Source organism: Saimiri boliviensis, chromosome 11, assembly GCF_048565385.1.
Source record: "Saimiri boliviensis isolate mSaiBol1 chromosome 11, mSaiBol1.pri, whole genome shotgun sequence".
Lineage (NCBI taxonomy): Eukaryota > Metazoa > Chordata > Mammalia > Primates > Cebidae > Saimiri > Saimiri boliviensis.
Window position 1 is genome coordinate 34,035,828 of NC_133459.1, and position 21,936 is coordinate 34,057,763.

Genomic DNA, 21,936 nt, shown 5'->3' on the forward strand with positions numbered 1-21,936 from the left:
GGTGATTAAGTTTTTAAAATACGTAAGTTTCAAATACTTGTTAACAACAGAAGTGATTCTTTTATTCACAGACCTTGAGGTTTAGTTATATTTTAGGTAGTGTTGTAGGTGCTAGGCTACTACAATACAGAACGAATAAAAATCTCTTTAGGCTAGTGTGATACTGTGATATTATAAGAAATACATATTTGGTCTCTGCCCCAGGTGCCTGGCACACAGCTCTTAAAACTGTTGGAATCTTTGGAGTGGTAAGTGTCTCTTGTGTACTAATTAGTGGCTTGGGCCTAGGGCCAGGCCCTTCCATAGCTTCAGCATGGGGCTGGTCACCAGAAAGATCAAGAGGTGATTAGAGGGCTAAACATCGAGTTTAGCAGCAGTGACAATGATTTACTCAATTATGGCTACATAATGAAGCCTCCATAAAAACCCCAAAAGCCAAGGTTCAGAAAGCTTCTGGATTGCTGAGCCACGTAGAGGCGCTGGGAGGGTGGCATGCCGAGAGAAGGTGTGGGAGCTCCATACCTCTCCCCCACATATATCGTTCTATGCATCTCTTTCATCTGGTTGTTTACCTGTATCCTTTGTAGTGTCCTTTATAACAAATCAATAAACCTGTTCACCTGACTTCCATGAGCTGCTTTAGCCAATTAATTGAACCTGAGGTGGGGGTCGTGGGCACCCCAAGTTATATAGTTGGTCAGTTACAAGGACAAGTCACAACCTAGGATTTGCGATAGGTATCTGAAATGGGAGGCAGTCTTGTTAGACTGAGCCTTCAACCTGTGGGATCTGACTCTTAATTCTAGGTAGTGTCAGAATTGAAGTGAATTATAGACACACAGTTGGTGTCTGCTAGATATTTGGTTGGTGTCTGCTAGGTATTTTGTTGGTGTGTGGTGAAAAAGTCCTATACATCTGGTCACTGAAATGTTCTGTGTTGTGAGACTATTATAGGAGAAAAATAATTGTCCTTTTTCTCAGGGTGCACTTTTGTCTGCCCTGGCTTTGAGAAGTGTAGGATTTCTGATCCTTTACAGAATCTTGATTTCATTTAGGTTCTATTGAAAGAAATAACTAGATTGTTCTTAATTTTTAATTTTTAATATTATTTTAGAGGTCTTTTTATAAAGTGGTCCTTTTTATTGATTTTGTGTTTAGTCTCCAAAGTTGAATTGAAACTCGAGGTTTGTATAACACCTGTTATTTGTCAGCAGATTGGTCTACAAAAAGAATGGAATATGTCCTGATACAGCTTCAGAAACCTGTATGGGCACTTGATTTCTTATAGCATTCCCAACTTGGGAATAAAGATTTTATAGTTGTTACATAGTCACATTGGTCATAGTAGCACTAGGAAAGAGCTGTGAATTCTACATGTGTGGGTTGTGTGTGAGATTACGGTACCATAAAGGAGTTGCAGCTTAAGCTCCATCACAGAAGCTGAGTATATGTTTACTATTGAATTAAGACTGGAAAAGCTTAAGCACTGTGCACAGTGGTCCAGATGCTTGAAACTACCTGAAAAGTTGGGTGAGCAGCTGTAGGTAATTTAGAATAGGTAGAGCATTTGCTTACAGGATAAGGATGTAATGGGCACATGAAAGCAGGAAAAGGTAAAGCTATAGAGGAAGGCAGGGCTAGATTTTGGAGAATCTTATATATTCTCAAAAGTTTGAACATTTTTCTTCAGAGACTTTCAGAGCCGTGTGTGTGTGTCCCCTTCCTCTTAACCTCTCAGTACCTCCATTTCTTCACCTATAAAATAGAAGTGTTAACAGTACCAACCTTACGAGATTTTGGGGAGATTAAATTGGATTAGTCAGGTAAAGTACTTGGAAAAAAAGTATCATAAACTGGGCATGGTGGTGTGTTCCTGTAATCCCAGCTACTCATGAAGCCTAGTCAGGAGGAATTAAATACTTGTGCTTTTTTAACCTAGTGATCCCAATTCTAGGAATTAATCCTACAGGTATAGTCACATACCTAAGCCGTATTGTATGTATACAGATGACAACTGTAGTATTACGTTTGTAAAAAAAAAAAAAAAAAAAAAAAAAAGCAGGAAGCAACCTTAAATGTTCATCAGTATAAGACTATGCAGCCCCTGGAAAGAATGAAGTAGATCTCTGTGTAAAGATACATTGCCAAGATATACTGTCAGGTTTTTTAGAAAACAGGGACATTTTCTTTTTTGTGTTTTGTTTTTGAGACAAAGTCTTGCTCTTGTCACCCAGGATGGAGTGGGGTGTTGGGATCTCAGCTCACTACAACTTCCATCTCCCAGGTTCAAGCGATTCTCTTGCCTCAGCCTCCTGAGTAGCTGGGATTACAGGTGCCTGCTACCATACACGGCAAATTTTTGTATTTTTAGTAGAGATGGGGTTTCACCACATTGGTCAGGCTGGTCTCGAATTCCTGACCTCGGGTGATCTACCTGCTTCAGCCTCCCAAAGTGTTGGGATTACAGGTGTGAACCAAAAACAGGAAGATTTCTATGTCTCTCTTCATTTTGTGTCTTTACCAGTCTGAAAGAAAATGGTATCTCAATTTTGATTTTGGGTGAGATTGAATGTTTAGTGCTTGTTTATGTTTGGTCATTTTCTATTGATATGGTACTCTTTAATTGAGTCCAAAATTGATTTATACATAGAATATTAACCATTATTATACTACAGCTTTTTCACTCAAATTACCTTTAAGCTTTTCCAAACAATTTTTTTTTTTTTTTTTTTTTTTTGAGACAGAGTTTTTGCTCTTGTTACCCAGGCTGGAGTGCAATGGCGCGATCTTGGCTCATCGCAACCTCCACCTCCTGGGTTCAGGCAATTCTCCTGCCTCAGCCTCCTGAGTAGCTGGGATTACAGGCACGTGCCACCATGCCCAGCTAATTTTTTGTATTTTTAGTAGAGATGGGGTTTCACTATGTTGACCAGGATGGTCTCGATCTCTTGACCTCGTGATCCACCCACCTCGGCCTCCCAAAGTGCTGGGTTACAGGCTTGAGCCACCGCGCCCGGCCACAATTTTTTAAAAATTAAAAAAAAAACAAACTTTAAAATCTTTTTCATGAAGATTTCTGTTTCTGGTTAAAAGTCTTTTCTATCTTCTAGTGCTTTTATTGTTTTTCGTTTATGTTTAACTTACCTGGGATTAATGTTGGTGTGAAGTAGTGATTGTGATCAAGATTTTTCCACCTTAAATGGTTGTCATATTCTAGATCTCTTTTTTCCTTTAGGAGTGAGAATAGGTCATTGGGTTTAGCAGTGTGGAGTATGACTTTGACAGGAAAAGTTTCAGTAGAAATAATGGGGACAAAAAAGCCTTATTGAAGTGAGTTCAAGAGACAGGTGTTGTAGGCACCATATATAGACAACTTTTTTTTTTTTTTTTAAGACGGAGTCTTGCTCTGTCCCCTAGGCTGGAATGCATAATCTTAGCTTACTACAACCTCCGCCTCCTGAGTCAAGCGATTCTCGTGCTTCAGCCTTCCAAGTAGCTAGGATTATAGGCGCCTGCCACCATGCCCAGCTGGTTTTTGTATTTTTAGTAGAGACGGGGTTTTGCCATGTTGGCCAGGGTGCTCTTGAACTTCTGACCTCAGGTGATCCATCTACCTTGGCCTCCCAGAGTACTGGGATTACAGGTGTGAGCCACTGCACCTGGCTAGACAACTCAAAGAGTTGTGCTGTCAAGGGGAAAAGAAAAATGAGCAGTAGCTCTAGGGAGATAGGGAGTCGAGAAATATTTTACAAGATGACAAGAAATAATAGCATATGTGAATGATACGAGAATAGTAGAGGGAAAAAGTGGTGCAGGAGAGAAAATAGGTAGTATTTGCTTACAGGATAGGGATGTAATGGGAACATGAAATCAGGAAAAGATAAAGCTATAGAGGAAGGCAGGGCTAGATTTTGGAGAGTCATATATCCTCAGAAGTTTGAACATTAATCTCCCTAAAATCTCTTTATTTTTTGAGACGGAGTCTGTTCCTGATTGCCCAGGCTGGGGTACAATGGCATGTTCTTGGCTCAGTGCAACCTCCGCTTCCTGGGTTCAAGCAATTCTCCTGCTTCAGCCTCCTGAGTAGCTGGGATTACAGATAACGCATCACCACAACTGGCTAATTTTGGTATTTTTAGTAGAGATGGGGTTTCACCATGTTGGCCAGGCTGGTCTTGAACTCCTGACCTTATGATCCTCCCACCTCAGCCTCCCAAAGTGGTAGGATTACAGGCGTGAGCCACCGTGCCCGGCCATCACTTTTCAAATATACAGTATATTACTTATTGGAGTCACTATGACCTACTGAGTTTGACTTTTCTAGATTCCACATATAAGTGAGACCATGTGGTGTTCATCTTTCTGTGCTTGGCTTATTTCACTTTACATAATGTCCTCCAGATTCATCCACATTGTTGCAAATATAGGATTTCCTTTGTAAAGGCTGAATAGAGTTCCCTGGTAGACACTAAGATAGATTCCCTATCTTGGCTATTGTGAATAATGCTGCTGTGAACATGGGAGTGCAGGTGTCTCTTTGACTTACTGATTTCATATCCTTTGGATATATACCCAGTAGTGGGATTGATGGGTCATACGTTATTTATATTTGTAATTTTTTGAGGAACTTCCATACTGTTTTTATTATGGGTATACTAATTGACATTCCCACTAGTTATATTTTAATTCTTAAATATATTGGATTTTGTGTTTTCTGTTTTATTTCATTGGTCTGTCTGTTAATTGCCATGCAAGAACCACATTTTAGTTATTGTTCCTTTGGTGTATGGCAGGGCGTATTTTCCTTCTTGCCACTGTTCTCATCCAACATTTTCTTGGTGTTCTTTATTCTTCCAGATGTCCTTGATAATGATTTTGTATACTTTTCTAACTCCCTGTCACTCTCTGTATCTTGTGGGGAAATGGACTTTTTCAAAGGGTTGCTTTTTCTATTTTGTGAATATAGTGTATTACCTGTTTACCCTCAGAAAAATTTTATAATTTTTTTCATAATAATTTTATACTTTTCCTCTTTCTAGAACTTTTTATGTGTAGTTGCTCTTGTGATTTGAATTTTTTCCATGTGTTTTAACTAATTATTGCTGGTTTATAGGAATGCTGTTGACTTCTTGAATGTTGAATTTTGTAAAGAGTCACCATACTGAAATGTGCTTTTATTCCTAATACTTTTTCAGTCTGTAGTCTTGGACTTTCCAAGTAGACAGTCATGTTTGCTGCACATAATGCCAACTTTGGTTTGTTTTTTTTTTTTTGCTATTTTTATACTTTATTTTTCTTGTTTTATTGCATTACCAGTACTTTCAAAATAAGTTAAAATAGTGATTATATTACCACTTTAATGATAATTAAATGGTATATATGTGATGTTGTCTGCCAGCTTCAGTTGATTATTAATGGATACCTGAAATTTTGAGTTGAGATCAGTGCTGACAGCATATCTGTATTTTGTAGGAAAGATTGCTTGTGCTTGGTTAGTGGCAGAAGGAGAGGGATTTTTTAAATTGAAAAATTTATTTATTTATGAGATGGGATTTTAGTATGTTGCCCAGGCTAGTGTTCAGTAACTGTTCATAGGCACAGTCATCCTCATACTCAAGTATTCAAGTGATCCTCATATTTAAGAAGGCAAGGCTTGGAAAGAAGAGAGTGATAGGAAGCAAGTATTTACTATACTTCTTTAGTATTTCCTTATTAAATTTGGCTGACAATTTGACATAAATATTTTTAGCATGTTAAATAATTACTTAGCATGTTAAATAATTACAGTCTGTTCTATGTATTGTTAAACTGTCAAGTGGGAATCTCTTTGCTTATACAGTACTTGTGGGGTGGCTAAATGGCATGGTTTTTTTTAACAAAAAATTTGTATATCATACTATGTTGGAGTATATTACTAAATTTTAAGAAAGATCTTTTTGTAATAATATGCATAGAAATTTATAAGCCTATACTGCTGACATTAGTTAGTATCATTTCCCAAGGTATTTCTGTAGTATGCTAATAACAGTTACCTTCAAAAGTGTTCTCTGGTCAAGTACATTTGGAAAGTGCTAGGCAAAACAATATAATATAGGTTAGACTTCTTAGCATTTGATAAATTAACATACGTTGTTAATTACCGGAGATTTATATTTCTCCTATTTATTCGATCATATAATTCTTCTTTTCATAGAGCATTCTGCAGGATTTTTATGACAGACATTGGGATATACAAAGCTGTGGCACTCAGTAAAAAAGATATTGAGAAATTATGCCGGAAAAAAAATATGTATATATACATATATATAAATATAAAATATACTGGGGCCTATGGGAACCCCAGAATGCAAAAGATTTATCTAGGAAGTGATACTCATATACAAGTGAACTGTACCACAAGTGACTGTAAATGAAACATAAACTAAGTGCTACAGAGAAGTAATGAATTTTAAATGAGCCATCAGAAAAAGCCTCACTGAAGAGCTATACTTGGAAGAAGCAGTGGAATTTCATCAGGCAGAGGTCTTTCTCAGAGGAGTAGAAATAATATGAGAATGGTAAGATTAAACTTTGTGTTGGAGTGAGAAGTGACTTTACTCCATAGCTGGTGATTTTTGAAGACTCACACCTTTCTCCTGTTTCCCTCCTCCAATAGATTTTTTAGAATAAAGTCTAGTATTTAGGCCGGGCGCGGTGGCTCAAGCCTGTTATCCCAGCACTTTGGGAGGCCGACGCAGGTGGATCACGAGGTCGAGAGATCGAGACCATCCTGGTCAACATGGTGAAACCCCGTCTCTACTAAAAATACAAAAAATTAGCTGGGCATGGTGGTGCGTGCCTGTAATCCCAGCTACTCAGGAGGCTGAGGCAGGAGAATTGCCTGAACCCAGGAGGCGGAGGTTGCGGTGAGCCGAGATCACGCCATTGCACTCCAGCCTGGGTAACAAGAGCGAAACTCTGTCTCAAAAAAAAAAAAAAAAAAAAAAAGTCTAGTATTTAAATATGACTAATACTGAGAGTGACCAAACTGAAATGCTTTTGAGAGTGAAGGGGATCACATTTATAATTACATGGAGACAACAGGTGTAAACTGGGATTTCTTTGACTAAGTGTAATATGTGGTCACCCTGTCTATGAAGAATGTCCTGAAGTGTTTGGCACACGACTTTGTCATCAGCTATATTTTGCAGTAGTACTTGCCTGTTTACTCTTTGAATTATAATCTAGCTAGCCTTCTTTCTGCTATCTGAATTCTCCATTCTTTCTCCTGCTGAGAGCCTTTACATTTGCTGTTTTTGAATTTCTTGAACCCTCCCCTTACCCATTCACCTGTTTTAATTCCTACTCATCCTTCAGATCTTAAATTAAGGAATAGTTCTTTTGCCTTCTTTGACCCTTCTGTCTAGGTTAGGCTGTCTTTCTCATTCTTGTTCAATAGAGTAATTCCCATAGTGTTTTATGTCTTTGCAACCCTTCATTTTAAAATTTTATTTTATGTTACTTTTAGGTGGAATCTCACTCTGTCACTTAGGCTGGAGTGCAGTGGTATGATCTCGGCTCACTACAACCTCTGCCTTCCGGGTTCAAGCGATTCTCCTGCCTCAGCCTCCATGAGTAGCTGGGACTACAGGCATGTGCCACCAAGCCCAGCTAATTTTTTTTATTTTTAGTAGAGACGGGGTTTTACTGTATTGACCAGGGTGGTCTTGAACTCCTGACCTAAGTTGATCCACCTGCCTCAGCCTCCCAAAGTGTGCTGGGATTACAGGTGTGAGCTACCGTGCCCAGTCTCATTTCTTTCGGTAGTTACTTGTTGTCTATTTTTCACATGGGAGTAAGGATTGGGTCTGTTTTCTGCTCACCATTTTACTCCGTAATGTGGTAAAGAGTATAGGCTTAAACTATGGATCTAAAAGCTAATGTAAGCAGGAGAGTAGAGGATTTATCTAAAACATTAAGGCATGTTAGAAATGGTAGTGGGGTGTGTGTGTGTGTGTGTGTGTGTGTGTTTTGTTTTTGAGATAGTGTCTCATTATGTCACCCAGGCTGGTCCCAAAACTCCTGGTCCCAAAACTCCTGGGCTCAAGCACTCTTTCCACCTCAGCCTCCCAAGTAGTTGAGATTATAGGTTTGTGCCACCAGGCCCAGCTGATAGTTCTTTTTCTTTTTCTTTCTTTTAGAGACAGAGTCTTGCTCTGTTGCCCAGGCTGGAATGTAGTGGTGTGATCATAGCTCACTACAACCTTGAACTCTTGGGCTCAAATGATATTCCTGCCTAGGACTACAGCGAGTGCCATCATGCCCAGCCAATTTATTTTATTTATTTATTTTTAGAGATGATAGTTATTATTATTGATCAGTTGAAAGGAATGGGAGGAAAACACTCATTTTGACATTTCTTGTTTGATCTCTAGGGTGTTTGGGGCTGCCACTAAAATGGGGAAGGGTCAGGTGCTGAGAAGAGTAGTTATCAGAGAGGAAGAAAATGAAACTTATTTGATCACCTTCCATCTCTCTTTAATCATTGAAAATTCCAGCATTAGCTGGGTTCATACCTGAAATCCCAGCACTTTGGGAGGCTGAGGTGGGCAGATTGCTTGAGTCCAGAAGTTCCAGACCAGCCTGGGTATAGGGTCCAGCCCTATAGGGTTTTGTGAGCCTCTCCCTATTGGTGCAGAGGTGAGAAACTGTAGAAGTAAAAGACAGACACAGAGGTAGAGTAAAGAGAGTTTGGGCTTGGGGGCTCACTGCCACCCAAAGCACGGAGACCTGCAGTGGCACTGAATTTTATTGAGTACACAGTCTGACTTTTATTGAGTACAAAGCAGTGGGCAGGGAAGGTAGGGTGAGGTAATGGTAGTTGGTGATAGGGTTAAGTAAATTTTACGAGTTTTGAAGATAGGGGGCCCAAGACTTTCAAGTGACTGAGGCGAGGAGAAAAGCGAATGCATCAGCGCTTTTCTCATATTTGTCAGAAATATTAAAGACAGTAAGATTATGTTACTATTATTCTTATCTTTTAAGAAAAAGAGAAACCAGGTGTAGAAGCAGGGCGTGAGAGTAGACATGGAACATGACCACTGAAACACAACATCACATAGAGACAGTTAAGCCCCCGGATGTCTGTGGGCCTACCTGGCAGCCATTAGGCCTTGCCACAAGAGCTTGGAGAAACAGAGTTTTCTTCTTACTTTTCCAGGAAGGAGATGTCTTGGTTATTCTGGACATCTCCTTCCCTAGCTGGCTAAACAGTGGGTGCTTTTACAGCACTGGCACTGCTGCACAGCCGAGGTGTGCAGCACCTCCAGCAGCCCTTATGCGGGTGTGACAGAGGGCTTAGAGCATCTTACCTTAGGATTACTTTGTTCACAATGTTACCTCAATTCCATATTTTATAACTCAATATTCATTTGTAAAATTAAAGGTTATATTGAGTATACATCTTCATAAGTAACTATAAGATTATATATGATTATATAAAGGAATAACTATGTGCCTACATTTCTAATTCTTTTCTAAATCAGTATTTATATGGGAACAGGCTGAAGCTTCAGACCCTTGCCACGGCACTTGTGCGGGGTTTCCCGCCTACACCTGGGCAACATGATGAAACCCTATCTCTACAAAAAAATTAAAAAATCGGCTGGGCATGGTGACATGGCACCTGTAGTCCCAAGCTACTCGGGAGGCTGAGGTGGGAAGATCCATTGAACCTGGGGAGATAGAGGCTACAGTGAGCTCTGATTGTGCCACTGCACTCCAGCCTGAGTGACAGAGTGAGTCTCAAAAAAAAGGGAGAAAATCCTAGTATCAGCTCCTCAAACTATTTTAGAGTTATTGATCTATTATTTAGTTGCCATTGAATGTTTATCATATAAGCTCTTTGATTGTTACAGGTATTAAAAGCAATTTGAGAATGTTTATGCTGTTAGACATTCTCTCACATCCAGGGAGTTTGTGAAATGTCATCATGTTTGTCATGTTTGTGTGGAGGATAGAGTGTGGAGGATAGAAGAGAAAGTTAATTTTTTTTTAAGAGTTAGGGTCTCACGCTATTGCTTAGACTGGTGCAATGGTGTGATTATAGTTCATTGTAGCCTTGAAATCCTGGGCTCAAGCCATCTCCCATCATACCCCTCCTAAGTAGCTACTGGACTACTGGCACATACCATTCTGTGCCCAGCTAATTTAAAAAAAAAAATGTGTTGTAGAGCTGGGGTCTTGTTATGTTGCCCAGGCTTGTCTCGAATTTCTGGGCTCAAGCAATCCTCCTGTCTTGACCTCACAAAGTATTGAGATTATTGGCATGGACCACCAGGCCTGGCCAGCTTTTTTTTATTTTTATTTTTTGCGACAGAGTTTGGTTCTGTCACCCAGGCTGGAATGTAGCAGTGCGATCTCTGCTTATTGCAACCTCCATCTCCTGGGCTCAAGCCATCCTCCTACCTCAGTCTCCCAAGTAGCTGGGACTACAGGTGTGTGTCATCATGCCCAGCAAATTTTTTGTAGAGATGGGGTTTTGCTGTGTTGCCCAGGCTGGTCTTGAACTACTGGACTCAGGCAGTCTGTCTGCCTCAGCCTTCCGAGGCTTGGCCTCCTAAAGTGCTGGGATTACAGGTGTGAGCCATCATGCCTGGCCAACTTTTTAAAAAACAAAAATTACTGGCCTAGAATCTAATAAATTTCCAATTGTGATTTTTTTTGGGGGGGTGCGAGGTAGCACAGTATATTGGGATTTCTTCCCCCTTCCCATTCTCTCTACTTCCAAGTCCAAGATTAGGGTACTTCAGTGTTTGGTTTGGTTTTTAAGTAAATATGTGTTTTACATCCAGTGTTTAGTTTTTGAAATATAGGGGACTGGGTTTGATTTGTCTAGTGCTTTCTTTTCATTTTAAGTAGTAGATACATTTTTGCAATGAAATATTTTAGTGAACTCAAATTTTTAAAATGGGAGCATATCTATTATTAGTGTAATAATAGTTCACTTTTATTGTATATTTACAATTTGATAAGTAGTGGGCTGAGACCTTCTTGTAGATTTGTTTTGTTTTGTTTTGTTTTTTGAGACTGAGTCTCACTCTATTGCCCAGGCTGGAGTGCAGTGGTGCAATCTCAGCTCACTGCAACCTCTGCCTCCCAGGTTCAAGCGATTTTCCTGCCTCAGCCTCCCAATCAGTTGGGATTACAGGTACCTGCCACCACGCCCGGCTAATTTTTGTATTTTTACTAGAGACAGGGTTTCACCATGTTGGCCAGGCTGATACTGAACTCCTGACCTCAAATGATCTACCCACCTTGGCTTCCCAAAGTGTTGGGATTATAGGTATGAGCCTCCATGCCTGGCCTGTACATTTTTTAAAAATTGAATCTTCCTAACAACCCTGTTAAGTAGGTATCATTGTATACATATTTTATGGATGAGGACATTTGAGGCTAAAATTGAACTAGCTAGTAAGTGGCCAGAGTAGGGATTTAAACTCAAGCAATTTGAGACTGGAACCCATGTTCGTAACAAATGTGCTGTCATAGCTTCAAGTTATATAAACATTTATAAGTTGAAATATGCAGTAGTTACATGTTTTGAAGTCAGTAGGTAGAAAACATGAAGGTATTTTCATGATTAACAAATAAGGGAGGCCGGGCGCGGTGGCTCAAGCTTGTAATCCCAGCACTTTGGGAGGCCGGGGCGGGTGGATCACGAGGTCAAGAGATCAAGACCATTCTGGTCAACATGGTGAAACCCCATCTCTACTAAAAAAATACAAAAAATTAGCTGGGCATGGCAGTGCTTTCCTGTAATCCGAGCTACTCAGGAGGCTGAGGCAGGAGAATTGCCTGAACCCAGGAGGCAGAGGTTGCGGTGAGCCAAGATTGCGCCATTGCACTCCAGCCTGGGCAACGAGCAAAACTCCATCTAAAAAAAAAACCCCAAAAAAACAAAAACAAAACAAAACAAAACAAAAAAATAAGGGATTAAATCAGTATCTGCATGTTTTCTCTTCTCTTTTTTCTGTTTTCATAGTATTGAGAAAACCCTTGTGTATACAGAACAGTTATGACAGATTTTTAAAAAGAAAATCAGCTTGACTTTTAAAAATATTCCTACAATTTCTATAATTTTCTTCATAAGTTCTCACACATGTTTATTTAGACTTTTTTCTAGGCAAGAGAAGTTACTTTTGCTATGATAGGTCTTAGCTTGGGCAGCTAGAACAAAATACCATAGACTGGGTGGCCTAAACATTTATTTTGTCGAAATTCTGCAGGCTGGAAGTCCAAAATCAGGATGCCAGCATAGTCAGGTTGTTTTTGAGACAAGGTCTTACTCTGTCATCCCAGCCAGAGTGCAGTGGCACAATTACGGCTCACAGCAACTTCAACCTTGTGAGCTCAAGTGATCCTCTCACCTTATCCTCCCAAGTAGCTGGGACTATAGATGTACCCCACCATGACTGGCTAACTTTTAAATTTAGCCAGGCATGCAAATGTTTTCTCTCTTGTAGAGATGGGATCTCACTGTGTTGCCCAGGCTGATCTCAAACTCCCGGGCTCAAGTGATCCTCCCACCTTAGCCTCCCACAGTGCTGGAATTGTTTTTAGTAAGAGATCTCTTCCTGATTTGCAGACAGCTATCTTCTTGTTGTCTCCTCACATGGTAGAAAGAGAGCTCTCAGTTTGACTTTTAAGTTCAGTTAAATTTTTATGAAACTTCAAAGGGAAATAGTACAATGTTAATTTCCAAGGTAAATTACTAATTGTTTAGATCCAATTTCTTATTTATAAATACGCAGGTTAGACACAAAGCACACAAAAGTTTAGTAAAATTGTATTATCATATAGGTAAATGTTAAATGTAAACTAGATTGGTGAGAGTATAGGCCAAGCAGATCTTCTGGAGTCTTGCTTAGCGTTTAATTTAGAGCCATGTTAGTGAGTATGAGTGGTCATCAGCAAGTTTGAATTAAAAACGAAATTTAAAAATTCATTTAAAGCTATTCTCTCCTTTGACTGATGCATTGCTTCATCAAAAAGTCCAAATACGTGAAGAGATTTGCATCAAAATGAAGTAACCTCGTAGCATGCATAATTGCACTTGAAGGGCTTCATTGTATTAAATATATTACCTAACATATATGAATATACGTTTAAAAACTGCTCTTTGACAATATGGCTGAGCTTGGTGGCTCAGGCCTGTAATCAGTCCCACGACTTTGGGAGGCCAAGGCGGGTGGATCACTTGAAGTCAGTTTGAGACTAGCCTGGCCAACATGATGAAACCACATCTCTACTAAAAACACAAAAAATTAGCCAGATGTGGTGGCGCACCAAGCTACTTGGGAGGCAGAGGTTGCAGTGAGCCAAAATTGTGCCATTGCACTCCAGTCTGGGCAACAGGAGCGAAACTTCATCTCAAAAAAATAAAAAAAATTACTAGTGTATGCCCACACAGTATCTCTCTAGTTAATATTGTTTGAACAGTGTCTTTCAGTTTATTTTATTGCCTAAACTTCATGGAAGTATATTCTCAATGTGTTTTTAGAACAGCTTTATTGAGTTCACATACCAGGCAGTTCATTTAAAGTATATACAGTTCAGTGATTTTTAGTATATTCACAGTTGTGCAGCCATCACCACAATTTTAGAACATTTTTATCATTCCAAAAATAACCCATACCCATTTGAAATCATTCCTTATTTCTCTCCGTGCTAGTCTTAGGTAGCCACTAATCTACTTTTTTTTTTTTTTTGTCCCCGTGGTTTTGAAATATGTACCTGATGTCAACAAGAGGGACTTGCTAGATGTTGTTACATCTGTTTATAGACAAGCATATAAATTGATGATTAGGAGGCAATGTTTTAGTCTTTGTTTTTTGTTGTTGTTTTTTGGTTTTTGTTTTTGAGAGAGAAAGAGGGAGAAGAGAGGAAAACAAGAATTTGGTTTTGAACCCATAGAGTAGGAAATTTAATCTGGGAATTTTTGCCATTTGAAAGAGTGTCTTTTGAAGTTTCAGTGCCTGATATTCTTCCTATCTAGGAGCCTTCAGTTTTTCTTTTTTGTTTTGTTTCTTTTTTTGGTGTGTGTGAGTGTGTGGGTTTTTTTCCCCCTTGAGGCAACAGGGTCTTGCTCTGTCACCCATGCTGGAGTGCAGGGGCATGATCTTGGCCTACTGCACCCTTGACCTTTTGGCTCAGGTGGTCCTCCCACCTCAGCCTCCCAAGTAGCTGGGACCTTGGGTGCACGCTACTATGCTTGGCTGTGTTTTGTAGAGTCAGGGTCTCGCCATGTTGCCCAGGTTGGTCTCAAACTCCTGAGCTCAAGTGATCCTCCTGCTTCGGCCTCCCGAAGTGATGGGATTACAGGCATGAGCCACTGAGCCCAGCCCCTTCATTCTTCTGAGCAATATAGTCAGTTGTTACTATTTATTTTATTCAGTATAATTTTAACCACTGTATTTTATTTCGTTAAATGTTTTTCACATGAAAATGTGAATGGTCTAAATTACAAATATTTTTTTCTTTTTAAAATGTAGAAATGATTGATCTTTTGTGTTTTAGCTTGCAGAAGAGATGTTAAATCCATCTGTTTCTTGTTTCTTATAGAACAGTCTTGTTTTAGTTAGGAGTTAGGTTTTATCAGCTCATAAGGTAAAATGATACATAGTCCCTTAGAAAATCCCTTAAGTCACCCATAAAGTGTAGACATACCAACTCTTACTGTCATCACTGTCATTTTTCTTTTCTTGAAGTGTGTGCAAGACTGTCATTTCTTTGGTTGAACATTGGGCAAAGTGTCTAGGAACAGTATTGTACAAAAACAAACCATGTTTTTAAACAATGGGATTCCTCTCAGTGTAGGCAGATGCTTTCATTCTTTGGCTTACAGAGTGACATTTTTCATTTCCCATTTCCCTTTCATTTTAGGGCATAGCTCATTGACTGGAATGGTAGCTGGAGTGGCCTTCACTATTTGTTTGCTTTCCTTTCCAATGTTTACATAGGTGAATTTCAAGTTTAATGTGTTTTAAATTACCTGCACTATCATTAAAAAAATTCCTCCTTTTGTTTTCTTTTGAAATGCTGATATTTTACCAGGATGTGTCTTTTTTTTTTTTTTTCATTACTTCATTGGTATTTGGTGGTCCCGTTCAATCTCAGATATGGTATTTATATCTTCAGGGAAATTTTCTTCTGTTGTTCCGCTTCACTATTGTTCTCTTCTTTGGGGATACATTTGATACTGCTGTTAGACCTGGTGCTTTAATCCTTCATGTCACATAAATTATCTTTTCTAACTTTTTGTCTTTTTGTTTCATTTATTCATTTAGAAATTGATAAAGAATTTTGTCATCAGCCTGCCCAACAACATTTTCATTTTGTCAGTCATTTTCTTGTTTTCAGATATTTTCTGTCTCCTCAGTGGTCTCTTGTGCTTAGTTTTTCGTTTGTTTGTTTACACCTGTAACCGCTCATGTATCTCTTAAAATACTTCTTAGAAGTTGCTTTTTTATAAGTTATTTGTTTCCTTCTGGAGTGGTGGTTCTGTTTGTTTACCTTGAACTTTCTCTTTCACACAGTTTTCTTTTAGAAACCTGGGATCCTTTATTTTCTGTTCATATTTATGAATATCAGATACTACTGACTACTATAGCTGGCCGTTGTGTTTCCTCTATGGTTATGTAGGTAGCTAGGTAGTTCTTTTTTCCTTAAAAGTCTCTCCCTTGAATAGGTTGGCAGATTCTGGGTTATTATAGTAGGCAGGGTTTATCAAGAAGCAGCATTTCTTGTGGTTTTGTCTCATTGTTGAGTAACAAGCAGGGAAGCAAGAACCTGGAATACCAAGTTGCCAAAGTAAGGAGGCCTTCAAAGACTCAAAGTGACATTTTCTCTTAGTTCTTTGGTAGAGTTACTGGTGCTTTGCTTTCCTTCTCCGTGTGCTGTTTTAAAGATCTGAAATTATCTCTGACATGGCTCTACTTCTGTCTTAGGCACTAACATACTCAGTAGGAACCATCCCTGTAACAGGCCTCACTTTCAATTTAAGAGCAGCATGTTTCTGGCTCTAGCCTAAGAGCAAAAGCTGCTAATTGTTCTGTTCAGTTTTGATAGGAAGTTTTACATAGTCAGTTCTCAATGTTAGTAAGTTCTTATAAAGTGTTGCCTGTGTTTATTGTTACTTCAGATATATATGATCATCTCTTTTTTGTGACATGAATGATTAAAAAAATAAGTAATTATTTATGGTGAGAGGATATGATTTATCTCCTTGTTTTTGGTTTGGGACTTTGGTCTGAGAACTGCTTTTGTTCATCCTAAATTTTGTTTACTTTATTTGGCAGTGTTTTTGTTTACATTGCATACTTAGGTAATTTGGGTTGAAAATTACAGCTCCTTGGGAAGTAGGGAGGGATATCAAAAGTATATATGATAGAAGATATGATGGTAATGTTACTTTTCTCTCTCCTTTTTTGCTTTTCCAGTTTGAACAGAAAAGTGGTGCAGTTTTTGATGAAATTGTAGAGAACTGTAAGTACCATTTGAGAAAAAACAATCGTGTTTAGATAGAAAATGAATGTTAGTCTAGATACGGTATTTAACCATTGTGTTTAGTTAGGGCTGATTTATGTGTTGGTTTAATCTGATTTAGTCTAGGTCTCATCACATACTATTCTTTTAGCGGGTTAATCAGAATTGTAAGAATCTTACTCTTTATTTTTCAATACATATTTTATTCTCATAGTTATTATATTGAAATATAGCCATACTTTGTGTCAGTATGGAATATTATATTTAACTTACCAATATTAAAGGTTTCTACTTTGTTTAAGGTCTTCTTTTTCTTTTAAAATTCTTTATGTGTTATAGGACTTTTAGAAATAATTTGGGTTTTTTAATGATTATAAAAGTAATACATTCAATTTTACAATACACAAATGAATAAAATGGAAAGTAAAAGCCTTTGTCATTACCATTCTCCAAAGATAACCAGTTTTAAAAGTTTAACATATATATATATATCTTTCCAGACTTTTTTCTATGAGTGTATATATCTATACATGGTATATGGAGATTTCTATATGTATGTAGGAATCATGGATACTGTTCTTGGTTTTTTCATTCAACTGCATAGACATCTTTCTGTGTCAGTGGATTAGACCTGTTGCACCCTTTTCAGTTGCTACTCAGTATTTTATTGTATGGCTGTATAATAAGTCCTCACTAACTGTTGTTGATAGGTTCTTGGAAATTGTGACTTTAGGTGAAATGACATGTAATGAAACCAATTTTGCTATAAGCTTAAATTGATATAAATAAGAGTTAAGTTCCTATGGCATATTTCTAGTCACAAAAACACCATTAAATTTCTAAAAAAGATCTAAAACATTTCTAATATTAAACATTCAAATAAATATGGGCTATATATATGTATAAAAAAGATTAATGGAAACAAATAAGCTAAGTATTTATCCAGTTTTTGGTGAATCAGCATGTGATGGTGCTTTAGTAGTGGTTGGTTAACTTAAGGAACAAATGTTTGCAAAGCAAACATTGTAAAGAGTACCTTCTACCACCTCCTGCTAGTTCAGAAACAATAATAAACATGATGGGCTCACTGGGTGCATCATTTATTGTACATTTCTGTGCTGATTATATATTTTATGAATTTTTGTTTCATAATAATTTGTATTCATTCATTCATTTTCCAATCCCCTTATTCCAATTTAGGGTCATGGGTGGCCAAAGCCTATTCTGGCAGCCTCAGGGCACAAGTCAGGAACCAGTCCTGGACAGGATGCCATCCCATCGCAGTGTGGATTCACATACATACCTGTGTGCTTATGCAGACTGGAACAATTTAGACATGTTAATTAACCTAATATGCATATCTTTGGGATGTGGGAAGAATCTGGAACACCTAGAGAAAACTCATGTAGACATGGAGAGAATATACAAAACTACACATAAACAATAGCCCTGGCTGGGAGTCTTATATTTTTTCTCTTTTTTTGGGATGGAGCCTTGCTCTATCACTCAGGCTTGGGTGCAGTGGCAGGATCTAGGCTCACTGCAACCTCCGCATCACAATTCAAGCAATTCTCCTGCATCAGTCTCCTGAGTCACTGGGACTACAGGCGCACATCACCACGCCTAGCTAGTTTTTTGTATTTTTGGTAGAGACGGGGTTTTACTGTATTGGCTAGGCTGTTCTCGAACTCTTGACCTCTAGTGATCCACCTGTCTCGGCCTCTCAAAGTTCTGGGATTACAGGCGTGAGCCACAGTACCCAGCCTTTGTTTCTGTCAGTAGGGCTACAGTGAAAGGATGTTGAATGAAACATTATTAGAGGACCTGCTGTACTATGATTTAACTTCTGCCCAGATTCAGAAGCTATAGACCCCACATCTTAAGAGGAGGAGGGAGGGTTGAAGGTCACATTATAGAAAAGTACATGGATGGAAGATACTGTTGCAGCCATTTTTATAAAATAAATTCTGCTGTCACAGCATACAAAATACCCTGTTATAAAATATTATAAGCCATAAAATAGCTTAAAAAATTTTATCCTATAGGTCTGTATTTGGATCTTCATGGCATTAACTATTTCCAGTAATACATATATATAAATTACATGAATCTGATTATACATGATTTTTGTTGTTGTTCTTGAGACCCAGAGTCTTGCTCTGTTGCCCAGGTTGGAGTGTAGTGGTGCAATCTAAGCTTACTGTAGCTTCCACCTCCTGGGCTCAAGCAATTCCTGTGCCCCAGCCTCCCGAGTAGCTGGAAGTATAGGCCCGCCACCACACCCGGCTAATTTTTTGTCATTTTAGTAGAGATGAGATTTCACCACGCTGGCCAAGCTGGTCTCAAACTCCCGGTCTCAAGTTGATCTGCCCACCTTGGCCTCCCAAAGTGCTAGGATTATAAGCATTGGCCACCATGCCTGGCCCATATATGATTTTTTAAGACTAACCTTTTGGTTTTTCTGTTGGCTTGGCCTTACCTTCCCATATCATTGTGCCTATTCCTACTCATAACCCATGTCAGCAGCTTTGTAGGTAGCTTGTGGTTTTTTCAGTGGTCATAAAATCGTTATATACACGAACAGATAGAAATATATGTATGTCAGGATTTTGAGTTGGTTTTTTTTTTTTTTTAACAAAAATGGGATTATTTACTTTTTTTACCTCACTTCTCTCTGTCTTGAGTACTTTATAAAACCTTCACCTCAATTGGAACAGCTCTCTATTCTGTGATTTTGACGTTTTCTGCTTTGTTTTTAGGCATTTACGTTGTTTAATTTTTTTGCCACAATGAACAATGATACATTAAAAATTCTTTAATGTATATTTTTATAAATGGGCCATTTTATATCTGTCTCAAAAAAAAAAAGAAAATATGAAGGTTGTGAAACCTGCTTATATAGAGGGCTGACTTTTTTTCATATCATCAGTGTCATGCCAACGGTAGGCCTTGAATATGCTTGGGTTTTGGTATCTGTGGGGTGAGGGAATGTCCTAGAACCAAAGACCCATTGATACTAAGGAAAGAATGTCATTTCATCCATTTACATTTCTGTTACTGGTTAATTAATGTTGTGGTCACCTCACATCTGGCCAACACTTGATTTATCAGACTTTTAATCTTTGTCAGTATGGAGGATATAATGTGAACTTAATTTTGTCTTTAATTTGCATTTCCTTATTAATAATTAGTTGAACATTTTTTCATGTTTATTGGCTATTTAAAATTTTTCTTTTGTGAAATGCCTTTTACATTAAATCTATTACCCACTTGCTATTGGTTTTTTTCTTACTAAATTGTAGATGTTCTCTAAATGTTCAAAACAATACACTTACCACTTACAGATGGTGCAAATAACTTCTCATACATGTCTTTATGTCTTCATAAAATCTTTATAAATGCAGAAGTTAATTGATTTTAATATAGATCGATAATAAATGTATCAGTCTTTTCCTTTATGGTTTACATTTTGCCCCCCATTTTATTTAGGAAAAATTTTCCTGGGCTGAGATCAGGAAGAGCAATTACAGTTGGCCCTCTGTATCCATGGGTTCCACATCTGCAGATTCAACCAACCATGGATCAAAAATATTTGGAAAAAAATTTTAATAATTGCATTTGTTCTAAACATACACAGACTTCTTTTTCTTGTCATTATTCCCTAAACAATACAATATGACAACTATTTACTTACTATTCACATTCTTTTTTTTGAGATGGAATTTTTTTTTTTTTTGAGATGGAGTTTCACTCTTGTTGCCCAAGCTGGAGTGCAATGGTGCGATCTCGGCTCACTACAACCTCTGCCTCCTGGGTTCAAGCAATTCTCCTGCCTCAGCCTCCTGAGTACCTGGGATTACAGGCATGTGCCACCACACTCAGCTAATGTTTTTATTTTTAGTAGAGACAGGATTTCATCATGTTGGCCAGGCTGGTCTCAAAACTCCTGACCTCAGGTGATCCGCCCACTTTGGCCTCCCAAAGTGCTGGGATTACAGGTGTGAGCCCGTAATGTTAAATTCTATGAGTAATCTAGAGATGACTTAAAGTATATGGGAAGATGTGCATAGATTATATACACACCTATATTAAGTACTGTAAGTAATCTAGAAATGACTTAAAATGTATGGGAGGATGTGTATAGAATATATGCAAATACAGTTCTATTTTATATAAGAGACTTGAGCATCTGTGGGTTTTGAGCATGGTTGTGGGAGGAGGGTGTCCTATAACCAGTGTCCCATGGATATGGAGGGATGACTGTATACTGTTTTCTAAAATCTTTATTGATTTTGCCTTTCACATGTACCTTTTGAATTACCCTACTCTAATTTTTTATATGGTGTGGGGTAGGGAACTAGTTTTATTTACTTTTATAAGGCTAACAAATTAATCACTAGCATCTGTCAGATACTACCTCCTTTCTCCAGTAAGCTGCAAAGCTACTTTATAACATACATCTGTAGGCATTTCCCCACATTCTCAGTTAATGTTTTCTTGGACTGTTGTTTATCTGTTTATTTCTGTGACAGTACCAAGGTGTTCTAATGAATTAAGCTGTAAATAAGTCTTAATAATCTAATGGGACACATCCTGAAAATTTATGTTCAGGAATGTTCTGCCTATTCTTGCCTCTATTTACATTAGAAACATCTTGGGAAGTTTCTGACAGAACAAAATCAAATAACAAAAATTTGGGAATTTTAATTGAATTATCATGAATGTGTAGAGAGAAGTGGCATGTTTATGATATTGTGTCTTTCTATCCATGAACTTGGTATGTCTTTGCATTTGTTTAAATTTCCAATGCCTTTAAATAAAATTTTATAATTTACTCTGTAAAGCAGCAGTCTTCAACCTTTTTGACACCAGGGACCAGTTTTATGGAAGACAGTTTTTCCATGGATCCAGGCATCAGGGAGAGAGGAAGGATGGTTTTGGGATGATTCAAGTGCATTACATTTATTAGGCACTTCATTTCTATCATTATTACATTGTAATATATGAAATAATTATATAGCACATTATAATGTAGAATCAGCGGGAGCCCTGGTCTTGTTTTTCTGCAACTAGGTGGTCCCATCTGGGAGTGATGGGATATAGTGACAGATCATCAGGCATTAGATTCTCCTAATGAGCAGGCAACCTAGATCCCTCACATGCATAGTTCACAATAGGGTTTGTGCTTCTATGAAATTCTAATGCTGCTGATCTGACAGGAGGTTGAGCTCAGGTGGTAATGCAAGTGATGGGGAGTGGCTGTAAATACAGATGAAGCTTTGCTGGCGTGTGGGATGCTGACTTCCTGCTGTGCCCAGTTTCTAACTGTCCATGGACTTGTACTGGTCTATGGCCAGGGATTTGGGTACCCCTGCTGCAAAGGATTATCATGCAAGCTGTTTATTTTACATT

The 21,936-nt window shown here is 38.2% G+C and overlaps 1 protein-coding gene across 8 annotated transcripts in view; it reads left to right on the top strand.

Moving 5' to 3' along the window:
- ZMYM4 (zinc finger MYM-type containing 4) overlaps positions 1–21,936 on the top strand; it is a 159,928-nt gene that overhangs the window by 52,713 nt on the left and 85,279 nt on the right. For 7 of the 8 annotated variants that reach the window (XM_074380496.1, XM_039473883.2, XM_003937521.4 and 4 more), the window contains one exon: positions 16,479–16,524. The exons of the other annotated variant lie outside the window; for it this stretch is intronic. In XM_074380496.1, the coding sequence (XP_074236597.1) occupies positions 16,479–16,524 (46 nt within the window). The remainder of the gene's footprint in view (positions 1–16,478; positions 16,525–21,936) is intronic. 8 annotated transcript variants of the gene reach the window in all.